This window comes from Dama dama, chromosome 30, assembly GCF_033118175.1.
Source record: "Dama dama isolate Ldn47 chromosome 30, ASM3311817v1, whole genome shotgun sequence".
NCBI lineage: Eukaryota > Metazoa > Chordata > Mammalia > Artiodactyla > Cervidae > Dama > Dama dama.
The window spans coordinates 72,301,442-72,323,283 of NC_083710.1; the positions used below are offsets into that span (position 1 = coordinate 72,301,442).

Genomic DNA, 21,842 nt, shown 5'->3' on the forward strand with positions numbered 1-21,842 from the left:
TGAGAGCCTGTGTGGCAGGAGGACAAGGCTTGCCTTCACGGGGCTCCTGTTCTTATGGGGAGGATGTGACAGAGAGAGAGGTGGGCTGACATCCTGGCTGCCTCCCTGAGGAGCTGGTGCCTCACAGGGTCTGAGTGACATGAAGGTGGGGGCCACACAGTCACCTGGGGGAGGGGATCTGAGGCAGGGGGTCCTAAGGAAGGAGCTGACCTGGCAGGTTGGAGGAACGGCAGGAAGACCAGCGTGTCTGAGGAGAGTGATCAGGGGGACATGGAGGGAGCTGGTCTCTGAGCAGTGGACAATGGGCGGTTGTGGGATGGAACCCATCGGACGGTCCTGAGCAGAGGAGGGATGTGGTCTGATGTGGATTTGAAAGATTCCTCTGATGGTCCCTGGAGGGGTGACAGAAGAAGCAGTTAGGAATCTTAGTAAAGCTGAGGAGACAGAAGTGTGGGCTCAGGCTAGAGTATCAGTTTCTAGAGCTGCCATAACTAAGTACTGCAAACTGGGTAACATTAAAACAGCAGAGGTTTATCGTCTCCCTGTTCTGGAGGCTACAAGTTCCAAATCCAGGTGCTGGCAGGGCTGTGCTGTCCTGAAGGCTCCGGGGGAGAATCCTTTCCTCCAGCCTCTGGTGTTCACCGGCCTTCCTTGGTGTTCCTTGACTTCCAGCTGCAGCACTGTGATCTCTGACTCTGATGTCACATGGCTGTTGTCCCCGTGTCAATCTGGGTCTCATAAGGATATCAGTCATATTGGATGTAGGGTCACCCTACTCCAGGGTTACCTCATCTTAACTTGATTACATCTGCAAAGACCGTGCTTCCAAATAAGGTCATGTTCACAGGTGTCATGATTGAACTTATCTTTTTGAGGAGGGGGCACCATCCAACCTACAACTCCTAGTATGGTTGGGAGTGCAGTGGAGAGTAGTGAGAAGTGTTCAGACTTCGAGGTCGTTTGATGCTTCACTCCTTGGCTAGTTTCCCTCTGTGTCTCAGCACCTTTGTCATTAACCCCTGAATGTTGCACATGTGCTTGGTCAAATTCCTGACTTAAGAAATGAATTTCTGCTCTAAGAAAGGTTATTAGAACACAGAGCCTCTGTCTCTCTGAAAGCAGTTCCATGTGTCGACTCCTGTGTGCTCCTCCAGGAATGGGAAGGGGGTGGTGGTTAAGGTTTTTTGAGCTTGAGAGCAGTTGATTTCATGTGCAGAGGTTGCAGTTCTAGTGTGCAAACCCCAGTGTTGACAGTGTCATGAACATAGGATCAGTGGGCAGGAGAATAACCTATTTCTTCTGTCTCTAGATGTTTTAGTGTCCCCTTATTACTTCCTTTGAGGACACTACCCCCAATTTTACTAACAAAGCAACTATTTGTCCACTGGTGAGCACCCTTGGATGAGTTGGGGTCCATCCACACTGTGGGGTCCCTCTACTCACGGCAGAGGGGGATGGCTGCCCCCTTGTCCCCTTGGAATTGTCAGAGCTTGGCTGCTGAGTGAAATTGCTGTCTTTGCACTACCAGTCACTTCATTGTGTATATTACAGGTATGTAGTGGTGAGCACTAATTTCCTTAAAGAGGTGTATGAATTTTGCCTCCCAAGTGGAACAAGACACGCTATATCCTACATAAGTTTCTAGTTCTGCAGTATCAGACGGTACCCAGATGCTTCACTGGGTTTCTCCCTTTGGCTCACCTCAGGGGAAAGGGTGAGAGGGGTCCCAACTAGGGTCCTGAGTCATCTTCCATCTGATCTCAGTGTTAACCAGAGCTGCTTGCATTTGATGAGTTTTGCATCCTGGGATTTTTTTCCTAATGTTTTGTTTGCCACTGAGTGATTCAGGTGTGTCTTGCTTAGGGGTCGGAAAATGATTGAACATCTGCATGTTATTTTATATGACTTTGTAAGGGAGGGAAACTGTGCAAGGATCTCTCACATGTGTTTGAAGAACGTGATTAGATTGGCTGTAGCTTAAGCAGTTGCCTGTTTAGGGGAAGGCTGGTTGGCTGCTTGTGGTTGGTTGTTCTTAAGTTTTTTTCTCGGATCTGAGTGCACTGATTCTGGCTAAGGTTTTGGTTTGTGGGCACAGACTGCCAAGGCTTTAGAGCTACCCCAGCCTCATGGCCTCCTTGTTTAATTACTTTATCAGGTGGAATATTGAATTTTCAGTTGGGAACTTGCTGAGTGTGTGAGGACAGTTGTAGACCAAGGAGAGGCCTCTCATGGATTTTCTGTCTGGGGCTGGTTGCTATTATCCCAGCCGGGCACATGATAGTATGACAGTGACAGTGGTCAGTGAAGATTTAATGAGAAACTCTTAGCTATATGCAGATGTGCTGGTCCCCTCCTCTGGGTTAAGCTTAAATTTCTTTCTGGGAATATCCTCCCCAATTGACTGTTTTTTAAAATTCTGCTTCTCAAGTAATGTGCTGTATGTGCTTAGTCACTCAGTCGTGTCTGACTCTTTGTGACCCCATGGACTGTAGCCTGCCAGGCTCCCATGGGATTTCCCAGGCAAGAACACTAGAGTGGGTTACCATGCCCTCCTCTAGGGGATCTTCCCAAGACAGGGATCGAACCCAGGTCTCCTGCATTGCAGGCAGATTCTCTACTGTCTGAGCCACCAGGGAGGCTTCTCTCAATTCCCATGTTGTCTGTAGAGACTGTGCTGATCCTCCCACCAACCTCTGTGCTTCTTGCTTCCCCAAGTGCCCAGGGTACTTATGTCAACGGCCTGCATTTTAAACACACAAGCACATGTTTCTTTCATATCCCCCAACACCTCACACAGGGTTTGGCAGAGAACACAATGCTCAGTTCTGTACTGAGTTGATTGAACTAGATTTTTCAACAAGACTTCTCGACTCAGTGATCAAATTATTTTTTTTTACAAAAATCATAATTTAAGGCCAGATAACTTTTCTTGACTAGTATTTAGGTTGTTTTAATATTACCAAATGTAAACTAATTCCTCTCAATTTTTTTTATTTTAGGGCAAAACAGTGAAAAGGGGAACTTACTCTGAGTTCCTGAAATCTGGCATAGATATTCTTTCCCTTTTTGAGAAGGGGAATAAGCAGCCTGAACCATCTCCAGTTCCAGGAACTCCCACTCTGATCTCCGGGTCTTTGGGTCAGTCTCTACAGTCTCCTAGACCCTCGTTGAAAGATGTGGCTCCAGAAGACCAAGATGTGAGTTTCTTTCCATCAGTGTGCCCTGGTCTTTCTGCTCTTGGTGGCCTCATGGACCTTCAGTCTGCTTCTCTAATGATATCTTCATTTTTCCAAAAGTAGACCCTAAAGTTTCCAAAGTCTTATTCCATGGAATCCATGGAAAAGCATGAAGGGAGCAAGCCTGTTTGTGGCTTTCCTTTGGGTGTAGTTGGAAAATCTTATGGAGGTCAGTTGTGGGTGCACTGCTGTGAATTTCTGGGTACCTGTGGCTCGCACTGATTGAGAACTCTCCAGTTTCCCATAGTTGTGTCCTACTTGCTCTCATGGCTCCCGACTTCCCTAATGCATCCAGAAGCTTAATGTGAAGACTGCCTTAGACTGAGTCCTGCTGTTGCCACAGTAAATCACCTACTTTTCCTGTATGTTGGAATGTTCTAGCACTGCATATGGCTAACAGTAGTATTTTGCCTCGGTGTCAGATGGTTTGTGATAGGTCAGAGATACCATGTGCAAAGGACCTGACTCATGGTAGACACTTCGGTGTTAGTTCCTGTCCTCCTTTCTTACCCTTCAAGACCGAAACCACATCTTATCGACCTTGGATCCCAGTGGCCAGGATAGAGTAGGACGTTTTAGACTCCTGTGACTCTATAATGCATTCTAAGTCCTCCAGACAGAAATGCAGAAATGCACTAGATCTCCCTTAAAATACACAGATATTCTTTGATATCCAAACCCTCAATATCCAAATGCAGGAGCCTGGATGATTCTGATAATTACTCAGATTAGCAGTTCACTTTCTAGACTCAAGAATCACTCTGAAATTTCAGAACCAAATAGATTCAGATCATACGTTTGCAATGTGCTATCCAAACTGATTACTCCAACCCTTTCTGTGATCTCAGTTTACTGTATTTGGCTAGTATTTTGAGCCCAATGTGTTTTCTGTTTCTATCATTGAGTGACACACATCATCTAGAGGGATATATTAGCTCCATATCATTTTGTGTGTTATTTTAGAGCAAACTTCTGCATTTATACATTAATTGATTTTGGTGTGTGTGTGCTGAGAGTCATGATCTATTTTAAGCAAAGCTACCCAACAGTGAATAACCTCGTGCGAATGTTCTTTTATTTCTAATAGTTTCCTAGAAGTAGGATGACTTGGTCCAAGGGTGAATGCATATGTGATTTGGCCAGATATTCCCACACCCTTCTCCATAGGAGATGGACCATCCTGCACTCCTACCAGTGTATGCGATGTATCTGTTTCCCACAGTTTTGCAGTGGAGGATATTGTTGAACTCTTGAAATTTGGGGTTCACTATTTAAAATTTCATCTCTGACTGCCATTTTTTCCTTCCAGACTGAGAACATACAGGTTACACTACCTCTAGAAGACCGATTGGAAGGAAAAGTGGAGTTTAAGACCTATGCAAATTACTTCACAGCTGGTGCTCACTGGTCTGTCATCATCTTCCTTGTTCTAGTAAACATCGCAGCTCAGGTATGTAAGGGTGTTTATTTTGATTTGTGTACCCAGGTTGATATTTACATACTGTTTATACTGTATTTTATGATTATTTTTGTGTATTAAGAGATTTATTTCAAAGAAGTGGCTCATGAGGCTGTGGGATCTAGCTTGGTGAATGTGAAATCAGAAAAGAAGGCCTGCAGGCTGGAACCTGCTGTCTTGAGGCAGAATTTCTTCCTCCCCCAGGAAGCCTCAGGTTTTGCTCTTAGGGCCTCTGCCTAACTGGATGAGGCAACCAGAGTGTTGAGGGTGATCTCTACTGAAGTTCTGATGATGGATGTGAACCACATCCACAAACTACCTTCGTGGCAACATCTAGACAAGTGTTTGGTTGAATCATTGGAGACTGGCCCAGGCAAGCTGACACTGGCACTGACCATCACGGTACCTGTCAAGCTTTTTGTTTTGAAAAATCCCAACACTTGTACTGTTATTACTGCCTTTTGCAGTCCATTTGAATTTGCATTGAAATACATTATATTTGGGGAGCAAAGTCTTCCAGGGAAAAGAAGATTTCTTTTGAAGATATTAACTTGTAAGATGCCCTCCCCTGACCTGTGGTCATCTGGGGTGTGGGACTTGGCACAGACCGGAGCCAGAAGGACCGTCTCTGTTTTCTGGAGCCTTTCCACACCCCATCCTGGTGAGCGGGTGTGAGGCTCAGTAACATCTGCGTCTGAGTGATTGCTGTTTCCTGCTCCAGGTTGCCTATGTCCTGCAGGATTGGTGGCTTTTAAAGTGGTGAGTGATTCTTGGTCTGACTGAAAGTGCTGTAAATTCTGTACGAAGCCTCACTTTTACACAGAGTCAGGGGGATTGACCCTCACGTAGTTTCCCTGAAGAAAAATGAAAGTTCCTGCGGGTGGTGTGTGATCCCCCTGTGATCTCTCCCACATCCCTCCCTTTAGCAGCTTATTCACAAAAAGTTTTTTTTTTTTCTTTTTTTGAACTTTTAATATTGCATTGTAGTATAGCCGATCAGCACCATTGTGATAGTTTCAGGTGAACATTGAAGGGACTCAGTCATCATATATATGTATCCATTCTCCCCCAAACCCCGCTCACATCCAGGCTGCCACATGACCTTGGGCAGAGTTCCATGTGCTGTACAATAAATCCTTGTTGGTTACCTGTTTTAAATATAACAGTGTGTGCATGACCATCCAAACTCTCTAATTATCCTTCCCCTCGGCAACTGTAAGTTCATTTTCTAAGTCTGTCTTCACAGACAGTTTTGAAAACTGAAAGTTGTGATTCAGATTTTTAAAAGGGAGATACACACAGGGTCTTGTGAGCTGGGAAACACTTTAGAGCATAGAATACCTTTCTTGAATTGAGGTAAATTTTTTTGATATTTGTGTAAATTCTATGTATAATCTATAGTGTAATATCTTTTCTTCCCTGTTCCATAGGGCAAATGTAAAAAGTGGCCTGTATTTTGGGACAAATGTAGAAGAATCCGTAGATGTAATGTTTGTGCTGAACTGGTTCTTAGCAGTTTATTCAGGTAAAGTTGTGTCATCTGCTCCATTATAGCAGAGTCTAAGGTGTTTATAATGAGTCTGTGTGATAAACTAGGGCTTCCAGAGTAATTCAGCAATGTCTTAACAGATTGTCTTAGTCTCATTTACTCTGTGAATTAATTAGAATAATTATTTTAAAGATCTACTAGAAGAAAAGAGGTTGAATGAAGACTTTTAATTTGCTCTGTACTGGATTTTGGTAGTTAAACCAGGATTGCACATTCAGAAAATCAGCCCCTGGAAATACATGGCTGTTGTCTATTAAATAGATTGCTTTAGCTAAATCATTTATCTATATGGATGGGTAAGGGGATTAGAAATGAATCCCCACCCTGTGGTTCTGGTTGTTCCAATTCAGTCTAAATAACCCCTGGCTTTTATTGATCTTGGGTGAAATCCTCTGGCAGCATGGGTCCCAGATAAAAGCATTATTCCCTCGCAGATATGCAAAGCTCCCCTTTACCGCACTGCTCATCTCTTGGGCTTTACTAATTACCAGAGAAGCTAAGCAGGGGAAATCCAGGGTCTGGGATTAGAGTCCTCTTTCTTACCTTGAGATCACAGTGTTATCTCCTCCCCAACTGTGTGATTAATTTAACATTTGGTGTGCCAGACTAATATTAGCGTGACTGTCTCTATTCACAAGAATGTTTAGAATATATATCGCATTATGTACTTCTTAAAGGGTATCTCACCTAAAATTTTAAATATCTTCTTTATCTATTCATCTGTTGATGTACATTTAGGTTGCTTCCATGCCGTGGCCTTTGTAAATATTCCTGCTATGAATATTGGGGCACATGTGTCTTTTTGAATTATGGTTTACTCAGGGTATAGGCCCAGTTGTGAGATTGCTGGGTCATATAGTAGTTGTATTTTTAGTTTTCTAAGGAACCTCCATACTGTTCCCCATAGTGGCTGTATCAATTTACATTTCTACCAACAGTGCAAGGGGGTTGCCTTTTCTCCACCTTCTCTAGCATTTACTGTTTGTGTATTTTCTGATGATGGCCATTCTGACTGGGGGTTGTCTTTTCTCCACATTCTCTAGCATTTACTGTTTGTGTATTTTTTGATGATGGCCATTCTGACTGTATTTTTTGATGATGGCCATTCTACAATAATACCTTATTGTAGTTTTGATCTACATTTCTCCAATAGTGATGGTGACCATCTTTTCATGTGCCTCTTGGCCATCTGTATGTCTTCTTTGAAGAAATGTCTATTTAGGTCTTCTGCCCATTTTTATTTATTTATTATTTTTTTTCTGATATTGAGCTGTATGAGCTGCTTCTATATTGTGGAGACTAATCCCTGTCAGTTGCTTAGTCTGCAGTTATTTTCTCCCATTCTCAGGACTGTCTTTTCATTTCATTTCATTTATGGTACATATATACACTGGAATACTACTCATCCATAGAAAGTAATGAAAGTGGGTCATTTATAGAGACATGGATGGACCTAGAGTCTATCATACAGGGTAAAGTAAGTCAAAAGAGCAAAACAAACAAAATGCTTATATTAATGGATATATATGGAATCTAGAAAAACGGTACAGATAAACCTATTTACAGGGCAGGAATGGAGTAGAGACATAGAGAACAGATGTGTGGACCTGGCGAGGGGTAGGGAGGTGGGGAAGATGAACTGGGAGATTAGGACTGACACATATACACTACCATGTGTGAGACAGATGGCTAGTGGGAAGCTGCTATATAGCACAGGGAGCTTAGCTCAGTGCTCTGTGATGACCTAGAGGAGGGATGAGGGGATGGGAAGTCTAAGAGGGAGGGGATCTATGTATACATATAGCTGGTTAACTTCATTGTACAGCAGAAACTAACACAACAGTGTAAAGCAACTATACCTGAATAAAATTTTTTAAAAAGACTAAATAAAAATTTAAATATCCTCACAGAAAATGCTTTTCAAAGTTTACTTGTACAAATGCTTGTACAAAGATTAACAAAGCATGTGTTATGTAAAAATCCACTCATTGAAATTTGGCATTTATTTTGTTTACTTGTTAAGAAACTTGAATCCACCAACAATTTACCTTCTGAATTGGTGGACAATGAGAGCTTAGAGAAGAAGGAAGGGATTCTGTTACACATCTATATAGGACAGTGGGCTAAGCCAAATGCCTGTTAATAGAATTCAGGAATTTGAGCAGCTTTCAGAATTTAAATAATACTGGTCAGCTGAATGGAAAAAAGTGCTTGGTGGAATATTTATTACAGAAGTTACCCCAACTCTATTTAGCATTGTGAATTGAAGAGATGTTTAGAGGTTCTTTTAATTTTTATATGCATAGTAGTGTTCATTTATGTTATTGATAAAACGTAAATTTGCATGATTATATTTGTTTACAAATGCTTTGGGATTCTATCAAACACTTAGTGAGAGATTAATTGCTTGTTTAGATTAATTATCTCATGCCAGAATATAATTTGTAGTTTCTTACAATTCAATTATTTAAGAGATTGTCCACTTGCAACTTAACGTGGTCTTTTTATACTCTTTAAAGTTACTTGGGCCTAGAAGTAGCTACTTTATTTTTAATATTTTAAAATTTTATTAATTTTTATCTCAGTATACTTGCTTTCCAATATTGTGTTAGTTTCTACAGTACAGAAAAGTAAACCAATAATACAGTATCCTCTTTGGATTTCCTTCCCATTTAGGTCACCACAGAGCATTGAGTAGTTACCTGTGCTATACAGTAGGTTCTTAAGAAGCTACTTTACATGGAAGTAAATTTCCTTGTAAATTATAGGGAAATGGTAAATCATTTCTCCTATTCCCTATTAATTCACATGCTGGTACCAAAGCATACCTCACTTTTAGATTGTGGGACATGTTGTAAATAGTGAAATTTGAAATGTGGAGAGAAGAAGATCAACTACTTTTTGCAATTATCAATCTTGTGAGTTTTTATTAGAACTTGTAATTGAATTAGGAAAGCTTAGAATGAAACTGTAGGTAACATGATATTTTTACCCCTGTGTTGTTTCTATTTAGTGAGAGGAAAACATTGATTTTTATATTCTTCTTTGTAAATGTATTTTGTGAAAGCATTAAACTCTTACAGAATTTACTATATTTATATTTACATATATAAAATTGTATTATTCTATGTGTATGTAAATTTCTATGTAAATTTTACCCATAGAATAAAATGTATTGTATCTTTATAAACTGCCTACTATGCTTTAGCATCATTGAGGATAAGATAGAGATCTTGTGCTGAGTGACGTTTCTTTATTTCAGGATTAACTGTATCTACCATCCTTTTTGGCATTACAAGGTCTCTGCTGATATTCTACATCCTTGCTAATTCTTCACAAACTTTGCACAACAAAATGTTGGAGAGCATTTTGAGAGCTCCAGTATTGTTCTTCAATAGAAATCCAATAGGTAAGTCAGACATGAAGCTTCTCAATGAATATGTCTTACTAACACATTTAGTGCCTGATTACATTTTCATATTTGAAAATGGAAATGGAAGATATGCTTGGAAGAAAATCACTGTCTATGTTTTTTCATTTTCTACAAAAAGCTTCATTGATAATTTTTATTGGTAGGAAAAAAATCTGAATATAGGAGCATATAAGCTTTTATTCCAATTTATGCACATCTGTAAAAAAATTAACATTTACTTTGCAGGATGATTTAGGAGTCCATTTGTTATATATACCCAATATACAATGCAAATGTGTTGAAATGCTTATGACTAGTTGTTGGAATGGTGGCCATGTTACATGGTGTTAAGCTAACTAGGAAGGACCTTCTTCCAGAAACATCTCTGCAGGAGACAGGCTGTGTGTTTCTTTCTTTCACTGTCCATCCATTTCTGGGACCACAGAACTCTGGCATGTGCTCATATTTTGAGGTTTACCTGAATTGTAATGGAAAATTCATTTAAATGCAAGATCAGTGAAAGGTAAATATCCTTTTCAATCAAATCAACCCTCTAGTTTTACAGTGGCATTTTGGTTACATTTAAGAGGTCTTGTGGTACATAGCAGGTGGATCTTCATTACTAAGTAAGGGTGTCCCTGAAGGTTTCCCAGTGTTTGCTTCCTTCATTCTGAGGCCTTTGATCTGTCTTGCTTTGGAAGGTAGTCTCCTGACCTGGATTTCTATGAACAGTTAGTTCATCAGCATGTATGCCCACTCTGTTCAGTTGGTTAGACTTGTGTTGAGGCCCAGGGCGGCTTTGTTTTTGCCCTGGTCATGATTGACAGGACCTGTCAAGGCAGGGACGTGACTGGAGAGAGGACAGGAGTTGCCTGGTCATCAACTAGCTGTATGATCAAGGTCAAAGTAAGTGGATGCTACGGGGCAGGCAAATCTCTAGGCAGGATGTTGTCATGGTTATAACTATGGACTCTGGAGCCAACTTCCTAGGTTCAGTCCTGGTGCTAGTTACTAATAGTAATAACCAGTTATATTTATGTTAATAGTTATGTGCAAGTTATTTAATTTCTCTGTGTCTCGATTTTCTTACCTATAAAATGAGGATATTATTCACACACTTACCAATATCTTGATTTTGTGGGCATTAAACAGGTTAATATATTCACAGCATTTAGCACACAGGCAGTACCTAATGAACCTTAGTGAGGGTAATGACATAGTGTCTGGGAACTTCCTCTCCTGTGAAATGGGAATAACTGCTGCCCTTCCTGTTTGACAAGGCTGTCATGAGGATTAAATAAGACTGTTTAGGGCAGCATCTTGTGCAGATTTATTCAACACATGTTGTTTAGTCCAGGCACTGTGTGGAGCACAGGATGGTAAGGTGCAGAGGCTCACACAGATGTCATCATATTATGAAGCCATAGCAAGGAAGTGATTGGAGGAGTCCATGCTATTGTGGCTGTGAAGCCGCTCTACTTTGCCTGTTAATGTGAAAGCTATGGTTATAAATTTGGGAGCATCAAGTCGGACAGAGTTTCTGTTATCACAGCCTCTGAGTGCTCCTGACCACAGTTCAACAGGCTGATGATGACCTGTAGGATTCTCCAGATGCTGATGTATTTATTATTCAAGGATTTGGAACCAAGTTTAAATCTTCAAGGTCACTAATCCTAGAGCAGCAGGCATACCAGTGTAAATATTGTTTCCCCATCCTGTGTCTATTATCAGAACTTCATTCCTTCGAGAAATAGAAGCCCAATTAAGTGCTGCAAAGATACGCCCAAAGGTTTCGGGGCATCACTTATTTACTCTTTTGGTGGCACATTAAGTTGGACTTTTCCCTGTGTTTATTTTCAAAAGTAGAATTTGTAATAGACTGTTTATGGTGTCTTTGTTTCTGGTATGTGATGGCATGGAGAAAGAACCACATGGACTGGTGTTACTTGTTACCAAGTTCAAGCTCACTCTGCTCACCTTACAATGCCAGTAAATCTTGTAGCTGATGTGTTAAAGCAAGAAATAGTGACTTTATTTGGAAACCTGGCAGACTGATGTCTCAAAATAACCATCTTATTGGGGTCTGGTTCTTTTATAGAACACAGAGGAGAGGAGGCGAGGAAGTAAAGCCATTTACCTTGCAAAATTGGAGGGGATTTGTTAATTTTTTCTTTTCTGCAGCCATTCACAGGTGGTGAGGGTCAGATTGTCCCCTTGTGAGCGGAAAAAAGTCACTTTAGTTTACCTTTGAGGCAGAGGGGCAGGGTTCCCTGACAAAAGCAGTGAACAGCAATGGTCAAAGAAACAGATCCAACATGGAGTCAGTATTGGCTCCTCCTTGTTGCAGTTCCTTTGATGTGCACCTCCCTGGTCTGGGGCCAGTACCCTCTGCTTTCTCATCTTGTGTCTCCTCAGGGTGCACCACCCTTGCAGGGGTGACTGCAGAGTCCTCATGGCTGCAGAATCCTTTGTTTACTGATGTGGCAAGTGGTATTTTAAGTTCACACTAGATACTTAATAGAAATTAGTTCTCATATTCTAATCCTGCATCCTTTATATAGATTGTTGTGGATATAATATTGTTGTGGATTCTGAAAAGGGACATAAAATCAATGATAAGTGATCCTTAGTCATTTAGTAATATATTTATTTTCCTGCCTACATCCCTCTGATCTTCTTAGATGCTTATTCATAAGTCTGTGCTTGTCACACCTGGTACACCTCTGAAAATAACGACTCTATTAACCCAGTAGTAAACTCACAACTTGGAAATGGTCAAAACTCACAGTTTCCCCAAATGTGGGGTGCTGTGAATGATCTGGAGGGGAAAAAAAAATACAGAGAGGTTATAATTATGTTGATTTAAAGAGTATCACTTGGGAAAACTAATCTTGATAATTAAAGTAAAGTTAGTGTAACATTCAGATTAATTTAGGTATTTTGCAATTGTTTTACCAATTTAGCACTTGGATTGAGTCTTAAATGGGATGAATCTAAAGGGAGGGAACATTCTGAAATCCACCAACCCTTCTTGATACTGCCACAAGATTCCTCCATTCTTTTAAAAATCAGGGCTCAGTTTCAACTCCCCAGCCACTGCCATTTGGTGGTAGTTTTGTTTCTCTTTAGGTATCATCCTGTTTTCTCTTTCTTTTTACACAGAAATCAGCTTACTACATTTGAATTTGTAATATATTAAATTTGCTGTTTAATTCTTAAATCACGTCCGGCTCTTTTGTGGTCCCATTGACTGTAGCCCACCAGTCTCTTCTGTTCATGGAATTTCCCAGGCAAGAATACTGGAGCAGGTTGCCATTTCCTTCTCCAGGGGATTTTTTTTGTTTTTTTTTGACTTTTTAATTAATTAATTAATTTTTTTATTAGTTGGAGGATAATTACTTCACAACATTTCAGTGGGTTTTGTCATACATTGATATGAATCAGCCATAGAGTTACACGCATTCCCCATCCTGATCCCCTCTCCCACCTCCCTGTCCACCCGATTCCTCTGGGTCTTCCCAGTGGCACCAGGCCCGAGCACTTGTCTTATGCATCCAACCTGGGCTGGTGATCTGTTTCACCATAGATAATATACATGCTGTTCTTTCGAAACATCCCACCCTTACCTTCTCCCACAGAGTTCAAAAGTCTGTTCTGTACTTCTGTGTCTCTTTTTCTGTTTTGCATATACGGTTATTGTTACCATCTTTCTAAATTCCATATATATGTGTTAGTATGCTGTAATGTTCTTTATCTTTCTGGCTTACTTCACTCTGTATAATGGGCTCCAGTTTCATCCATCTCATTAGAACTGAGTCAAATGAATTCTTTTTAACGGCCGAGTAATATTCCATGGTGTATATGTACCACAGCTTCCTTATCCATTCATCTGCTGATGGGCATCTAGGTTGCTTCCATGTCCTGGCTATTATAAACAGTGCTGCGATGAACATTGGGGTGCACGTGTCTCTTTCAGATCTGGTTTCCTCAGTGTGTATGCCCAGAAGTGGGATTGCTGGGTCATATGGCAGTTCTATTTCCAGTTTTTAAGGAATCTCCACACTGTTTTCCATAATGGCTGTACTAGTTTGCATTCCCACCAACAGTGTAAGAGGGTTCCCTTTTCTCCACACGCTCTCCAGCATTTATTGCTTGTAGACTTTTGGATAGCAGCCATCCTGACTGGCGTGTAATGGTACCTCATTGTGGTTTTGATTTGCATTTCTCTAATAATGAGTGATGTTGAGCATCTTTTCATGTGTTTGTTAGCCATCTGTATGTCTTCTTTGGAGAAATGTCTGTTTAGTTCTTTGGCCCATTTTTTGATTGGGTCATTTATTTTTCTGGAATTGAGCTTCAGGAGTTGCTTGTATATTTTTGAGATTAATCCTTTGTCTGTTTCTTCATTTGCTATTATTTTCTCCCAATCTGAGGGCTGTCTTTTCACATTACTTATAGTTTCTTTTGTAGTGCAAAAGCTTTTAAGTTTCATTAGATCCCATTTGTTTAGTTTTGCTTTTATTTCCAATATTCTAGGAGGTGGGTCATAGAGGATCTTGCTGTGATTTATGTCAGAGAGTGTTGCCTATGTTCTCCTCTAGGAGTTTTATAGTTTCTGGTCTTACATTTAGATCATTAATCCATTTTGAGTTTATTTTTGTGTATGGTGTTAGAAAGTGTTCTAGTTTCATTCTTTTACAAGTGGTTGACCAGTTTTCCCAGCACCACTTGTTAAAGAGGTTGTCTTTTTTCTATTGTATATCCTTGCCTCCTTTGTCAAAGATAAGGTGTCCATAGGTTCGTGGATTTATCTCTGGGCTTTCTATTCTGTTCCATTGATCTATATTTCTGTCTTTGTGCCAGTACCATACTGTCTTGATGACTGTGGCTTTGTAGTAGAGTCTGAAGTCAGGCAGGTTGATTCCTCCAGTTCCATTCTTCTTTCTCAAGATTACTTTGGCTATTTGAGGTTTTTTGTAATTCCATACAAATTGTGAAATTATTTGTTCTAGTTCTGTGAAAAATACCATTGGTAGCTTGATAGGGAGTGCATTGAATCTATAGATTGCTTTGGGTAGAATAGCCATTTTGACAATATTGATTCTTCCAATCCATGAACACGGTATGTTTCTCCATCTGTTTGTGTCCTCTTTGATTTCTTTCATCAGTGTTTTATAGTTTTCTATGTATAGGTCTTTTGTTTCTTTAGGTAGATATACTCCTAAATATTTTATTCTTTTTGTTGCAATGGTGAATGGTATTGTTTCCTTAATTTCTCTTTCTGTTTTTTCATTGTTAGTATATAGGAGTGCAAGGGATTTCTGTGTGTTAATTTTATATCCTGCAACTTTACTATATTCATTGATTAGCTCTAGTAATTTTCTGGAAGAGTCTTTAGCGTTTTCTATGTAGAGGATCATGTCATCTGGATTCCTTTTACTTCTTTTTCTGCTCTGATTGCTGTGGCCAAAACTTCCAACACTATGTTGAATAGTAGTGGTGAGAGTGGGCACCCTTGTCTTGTTCCTGATTTCAGGGGAAATGCTTTCAATTTTTCACCATTGAGGGTGATGCTTGCTGTGGGTTTGTCATATATAGCTTTTAGTATGTTGAGGTATGTTCCTTCTATTCCTGCTTTCTGGAGAGTTTTAATCATAAATGGGTGATGAATTTTTTCAAAGTCTTTCTCTGCATCTATTAAGATAATCATATGGTTTTTATCTTTCAATTTGTTAATGTGGTGTATTATATTGATTGATTTGTGGATATTAAAGAATCCTTGCATTCCTTCTCCAGGGGATCTTGACAACCCAGGGATTGAGCTTCCATCTCTTTTGTCTCCTGCATTGGCAGGTGGATTCTTCACCACTGAGCCACTAGGGAAGTCCAATACATTAAATATTTAATAGATGTCTTTTAATAGACATCTTTCTTTTTTTTAAGATTTATTTATATATAGTTGCATTGGGTCTTTGTTGCTGCGCATGGGCTTTCTCTACTTACAGCAAGCAGGGCTGCTCTTCATTGTGGTGCTCCTGCTTCTCATTGCAGTGGCTTCTCTCGTGGAGCTCAGGCTCTAGGCACAGGGGCTTCAATAGTTGTGCCACACAGGCTTAGTTGCTCTGCGGCATGTGGGATCTTCCTGGACCAGGGATTGGACCTATGTCCTCTGCACTGGGGACACTGTACCACCAGGGAAGTCCCTAAATACATATAGCTATATGTATTATTAATGCTATTAAAAATAGTGTTTTGATTTGTTGTGAATTGTTTCCTAGCTGAGGAAATGAGTAATTTCTCATATCCTGTTCTTGTAGGAAGAATTTTATTTATTTATTTATTTATTTATAGGAAGAATTTTAAATCGTTTCTCCAAAGACATTGGGCATATGGATGACTTGCTGCCCCAGATATTTCAAGATTTCATCCAGGTAATGTACCAATTCTGTCGAGTTCTCAGAGAGAATAGCAGAGTGCCTCTTTCTCAAGGCCATTTCAGAAGGGCTGAGGGTGGGCCTTTCAGCCTGGTGATGTGTCCTGTTATCTTCTGTAAGGTCATGCTTATGAGAGAGAGGTGCAGCTGTGATTGGGAGGCTGAGTTAACACGAGTAACTCCTGGGGCAGGAGTGGCTACACAGTCACATCAAGGTTGGTCTGAAGCAGCGACATGCTGGGCAAGTGGTTCTCCCTCTGCTTTCCAGGTGTCTCACTAGATTCCCTTTACTGTGAGCACATTTCATAATACAGAAATAATTACTTCTCATGGAAAGATAGCCTAGATTAACTAAATTATGCATTGTGTCAGGCTTCCCAGGTGGTTCAGTGGCAAAGAACTTGCTTGCCAGTGCAGGAGATGCAAGAGATGTGAGTTCGACCCCTGGGACAGGAAGATTCCCCTGGAGGAGGAAAGAGCAACCCACTCCACTATTCTTGCATGGAGAATTTCATGGACAGAGGAAGCTGATGGGCTACAGTTCATGGGGTCACAAAGAGTTGGACATGACTGAGCACGAGCTGATACATTGTATTACCACGGAGGACAAATACTTACTGCTCTATTTTATTTGGATAAAGCCAGGTGTGGTTACTTACAAAGAGAAAAGTGGTAAAAATAAGGTGAAATTCATACTTTAGCAAGGACAATGTTGTTGTTGTTTAGTTACTAAGTTGTGTCCAAGTATTTTGTGACCCCCACGGACCGTAGCCCGCCAAGCTCCTCCATCCATGGGATTTTTCAGGCAAGAATGCTTGAGCAGATTGCCATTTCCTTGCCCAGGAGATCTTCCTGACCCAGGAATCAAACCCACATCTCCTGCACTGGCAGGTGGATTCTTTACCACTGAGCCACCTGGGAAGTCCAGCAAGTACAATAGAGAGCAGTTATTGAAGATACGAAGCCTTTAAGCCAGTAATTCAATTCCACGATCAAAGCCATCTCATAAAATGTCTTTTGTTTTTGTAGGCAGTTTTTCTTTTAACAAGTTGATTGCTCTGTCTTAAGGGGGTCTTAAAAAAGAGAGAGAGAGAACTACAGGGATACTGTCTATCCAGCCTTTGTTTTGTCTGCAAATTTGAGGTTCTAAAGAATGATGTTGGGTCATCTCAGCTCTCATTTCTTTGTTCAGTACTGTTGCTCATGTGGAGTGTTTTTTTCTGTTATTTAATATTGTCAACTTTTTAGTGATTAAATCTGTGGGGGATTTTCATTTTCTTTCCAATTGTTAATTTCAGAAGTGAAATGCATTATCAAAAGCTGAGCACAGAAATGCAGCAGTCAATATCTGACTGCAGACAGTGTAGCTTGTGGGCATGGCTTTCACTGTTACCAGTGTGAATTAAGCTTAGATTTGGAGGCAGAGTGCTTTTACTGCAGAGATGTCTGTTTGTTCTTTTTTTTTTTGTCTCTTCCGCAAACTTATTTTATTTTATTTTTTAATTTATTTTTTCATTTATTTTTATTAGTTCGAGGCTAATTACTTTACAGTATTATAGTGGGTTTTGTCATACATTGACATGAATCAGCTGTGGATTTAGCAAACTTATTTTATAAGTGCATCCTGCTGAGTTGAACTACATAATTTATCCCCAGAAACAAATCTTCCCTAAAAACAGTGTTATATTTTAACAGTGATTGTGAATAACTTTGAACAGATTTTGTGAAAGGCTCTGTATCTTTGTTAATGACAAGCTAGGCCAAGGTTGGGTTTCCTCCGTGTGCTTAGTATATGGTTAGTTAGTGGTCATAATCAGAATAGTCACATATTTTTGCATGACATATAGAAGGACAGAGATAGATGCTACCTGATTTCTGTAGGATCCAGTCTCAGTAATGAGGAGATAAAATTCTAGTTTCACTGATTTCCAATCCCAGCTCTGCCCTGTAGTTCAATTATCTTGAAGTTGAAGGTGGAGGCGTCCTGCAGGTCATTGGAAGTAAGAGTCTGGTGTTCGAGGGAGAGACCTGGGATGAGCAAGGAGCCTGTGTATTTTCCACTGAGCAGGTAGTAGCTGAATCCGTGAAGATAAAAACCCAGGGAGAGTGAAGCACTTTTAGGGGTCAAGATAAGAAGGCTGGATACTCGAAGAGAAAGCAGAGAGAAAGGGGAGGAGAGGAGACATACAATGAATAGCAAGGGAGAAAGGAGGAATTAGGTTGGGGAGCCTAATTAGGAAGGATGAGTCTGTTCAACTCAAATAACAGGGTGAGTCCCTGGAAAATTGTCAGTTGATTTCAAATCAGGAGGCTTCTGGTGACTTGTGGAATAGGCTTCAGATGGGAGGAGGCCAGACTGCAAAGGGCTGCAAATCCAGGAGGCGTGAAGGGAGTTGAGGTGAAGACAGGCTACTTTTGGAAGGAGTTTGACTGAAGCAGGAGAGAGGTCCATCTGGAATGTAGGGTCTGAGGATATATTGCTGGTTGTTTGGATTTTAAGTTTGTGAGTTAGGTGTGTGTGAGGTGGTGAGGATATTTCCCTCTCTCCCTTCTTCCCTTCAACAAACGGGATAGATTTGAGGTCCTGAGGTACAGGTGTGAGTCAGGCCTGAAGCCCTCCCCTCCTGGGTGTCCTCCAGTCACCCAGGGGAGGGAGACATCTAGAAACTCACCCCTTGATGCTTCTGGACTCCTAATTGTGGGAGCTCTGTCAAAAAATAAAGATCATGGCATCTAATCCCATCACTTCATGGCAAATAGATGGGGAAACAATGGAAACAGTGACAGAATTTATTTTCTTGGGCTCCAAAATCACTGCAGATGGTGACTACAGCCATGTAATTAAAAGACATTTGCTCCTTGGAAGAAAAGCAATGACAAACCTAGACAGTGTATTAAAAGCGGAGACATTACTTTGCCAACAAAGGTCCATCTAGTCAAAGCTATGGTTTCTCCAGTAGTCATGTATGGATGTGACAGCTGGACCATAAAGAAAGCTGAGTGCTGAGAAATTGATGCTTTTGAACTGTGGTTAGGAGAAGACTCTTGAGAATCCCTTGGACAGCAAGGAGATCAAACCAGTCAATCCTAAAGGAAATCAACCCTGACTCTTCATTGGAAGGACTGATGCTGAAGCTAAAGCTCCAATACTTTGGCCAGCTGATGTAAAGAGCCAACTCACTGGAAAAGACCCTGATGCTGGGAATATTGAGGGCAGGAAGAAAAGGGGATGACAGAGGATGAGATGGTTGGATGGCATCACTGACTCAATGGACATGAGTTGGAGCAAACTCTGGGAGATGGTGAAGGACAGGGAAGCCTGGTGTGCTGCAGTTCATGGGGTCACAAAAAGTCAGGCTCAAGTTAGCAAGTGAACAAGAATACTGAGAAAGTTCTTATCATAGTGTTTGGTTCATATAATAAACATCATGAGGACCTCCTATAGTTTTATTTCTTAGGATGCGAAAGGAGTCTTTCGAGCGAAGGAGTTTAATCCTAACAAAACAGCCCATTAAAGTTTGAAAAGTGTCCTTCCTAAGGAGCCCTCTGTATTTATTTTTGCGATTTCAGACATTTCTACTTGTGATTGGAGTGATGGGTGTCATGGTGGCTGTGATTCCTTGGGTTGCTATACTTGTGATTCCCTTCGGCATGATTTTCTTTGTTGTCCAGTGGTATTTCTTAAGGACATCACGAGATGTGAAACGCCTGGAATCTGAAGGTGAGTACTGGGGCTCTCAGGTTGGGACGGCAATGCAGGCTGGCTTCCATTTATGCTGTAATTAACCATACCCCTGAAATTCCAGAGAGTCTATCTTCAGGAATTTCTCACTAAGTTGACGTTATGTAATTGAATGTGATGGCCACTGTGAGTCAGTGTGGCCCTTAAAAAGTCAGCTGCAGCTTTGCATTTTAGCACAAAGAAGATGAATGTGAGCACAGTGAGGACAGGGACCATTCTGTCTTGTTTATGACATACTGCCTAACAGATTATCCACTCTATAAATACTTTCCTTAAAAATGAAACATTTCATCATGTTGGAACTAATGTAGAAGGAAAATGGGAGTTTTTCTTCTCCTGAAGATGACATTTTTTCTTCTCCTACTAGAGATGACAAGGATAGTAAAAGATTAAGAAAAGGAAAGGAGACATTAAGGAAAGGTATGTCAGAAGTGATATATTTGAAAAATACATTCATTTACATGTCCAAGTAAGTTGCAACTGTTAAATGTATTGAAAAGATAAATCCTATTATTTTCAGCTTCATTCTTTATCATCACCAGTATTTGGAGTGATCCCACACTGTTTGTGGTTCCTCCTTTCTCAAAACTTCTCATATAAATGATGCTATATGGGAATAGCTCTATGAGATACGATATGAAAAACATTCCCCTAGGAGGACCCAGGACGGGGAATTTGTTTGGTAGGCATTTGGTTTATTATCCCAATCAGTTTCCTACTTGTAGAATAATGAGGGACAGGAACTTCTCTGGTGGTCCTGTGGATAAGACTGTGCTTCCAATGCAGGGGGCACAACTTCAATCCCTGGTTGGGGAACTAAGATCCCACACAGTGCAGCCAAAAAAATAATAATAATAATAATGGAGAATGCATTTTATGACTAATCCTTCTATAGGTAATCAAGGATATGAAATAATTGAATTTATCTGATTATTAATGTACATATTTCATCAATATTAAAAAATAAAAGTAGAATTGTTATATATTTTTTTAAAAGTTATAAGAACTATAGCCAAAAAATAAGGAAGGAAGATGTTTATATCAGAGACCCGAATCATGAATAATTGTTACAAATTAATGCCGACTTAACCTTCTAGAAACCAAGCCAAGAAGAGAAGAATATGAGTCCCATTGTTCTTTGTATCTACCAAGTGGAAAAAAACCTAAGTTCATCCAGTCAAAGGAGTTTTTTCCCTTTATTGTGGCATTTGTGTACTTTGTTTTTAATAATAAAAAATGCTTAAGAGATACTTATTCTAATTATTTGCCGAAAGTATAGTGATCATCTGTTTTATAAAAGCTTTAGAAGTTTTCACTCATCAAGAGAACTAGCTGAACTCCTGTGAAGTCTGGTCTTGTGAGGTGTTTCAATGGATGGGGAGCAGTAGAGTCCAGGTGTGTGGCGTTCTGCTGATGTGACTTGGTAGCACGGTAGGACCTGGAGAGGCAGAAGAGGAAGTGATGAGCTCTATCCAGTCTTCTGTGTAGACAAGGCTTCAGATGTTTATGATTTGAGGGTGCACATGAGCTGGAGTCATTCAATAGTCTTGTTGGAAAAAGCAGATCTCTGGTACATTCAAAGAGGGGTTATTCCAGAAGGAACATATGATTAAGATTTCCTCTCCACACAGAAGTGGAGTGAAGGGCACCTCCTGAGGCCTTTTTTATGAAGAAGCAGTACAGGATTTTCTCAGTGTTTCATCTGAAGAGTCTGAAAACTTTGGCCCCATCCCTGTGGAATAATGGAGTTTTTGGTACCCTAGTAGGCTGCAGGAATGTTAGACTGTAAATTCAATCCAGATACCCCCTCCTCCACACCCCAGATAACCACATGTGGTGGCTAGTTGATTAGAATTGTCTATGTTCTCTCTCTAGGTGGTGTGTCTGTGCCATAAATAATAACACTGCTGTTTTCTCTAAATAGTAACTGATAGTATATCTTAAGGTCACTGCTGGAACCACCAGCAAAAGGAAGGATACCATACATCTGTTTTGTAAGGACATCTGTTTT

At 40.4% G+C, this 21,842-nt stretch overlaps 1 protein-coding gene across 2 annotated transcripts in view; it reads left to right on the forward strand.

Moving 5' to 3' along the window:
* LOC133049097 (ATP-binding cassette sub-family C member 4-like) overlaps positions 1-21,842 on the forward strand; it is a 120,592-nt gene that overhangs the window by 47,984 nt on the left and 50,766 nt on the right. Inside the window, exons 14-21 of one of the 2 annotated variants that reach the window (XM_061132996.1) lie at positions 3,000-3,197; positions 4,546-4,686; positions 5,417-5,454; positions 6,126-6,220; positions 9,507-9,653; positions 15,453-15,509; positions 16,008-16,087; positions 19,660-19,810. In XM_061132996.1, the coding sequence (XP_060988979.1) occupies positions 3,000-3,197; positions 4,546-4,686; positions 5,417-5,454; positions 6,126-6,220; positions 9,507-9,653; positions 15,453-15,509; positions 16,008-16,087; positions 19,660-19,810 (907 nt within the window). The remainder of the gene's footprint in view (positions 1-2,999; positions 3,198-4,545; positions 4,687-5,416; positions 5,455-6,125; positions 6,221-9,506; positions 9,654-15,452; positions 15,510-16,007; positions 16,088-19,659; positions 19,811-21,842) is intronic. The other variant, XM_061132997.1, reaches the window with a different exon arrangement.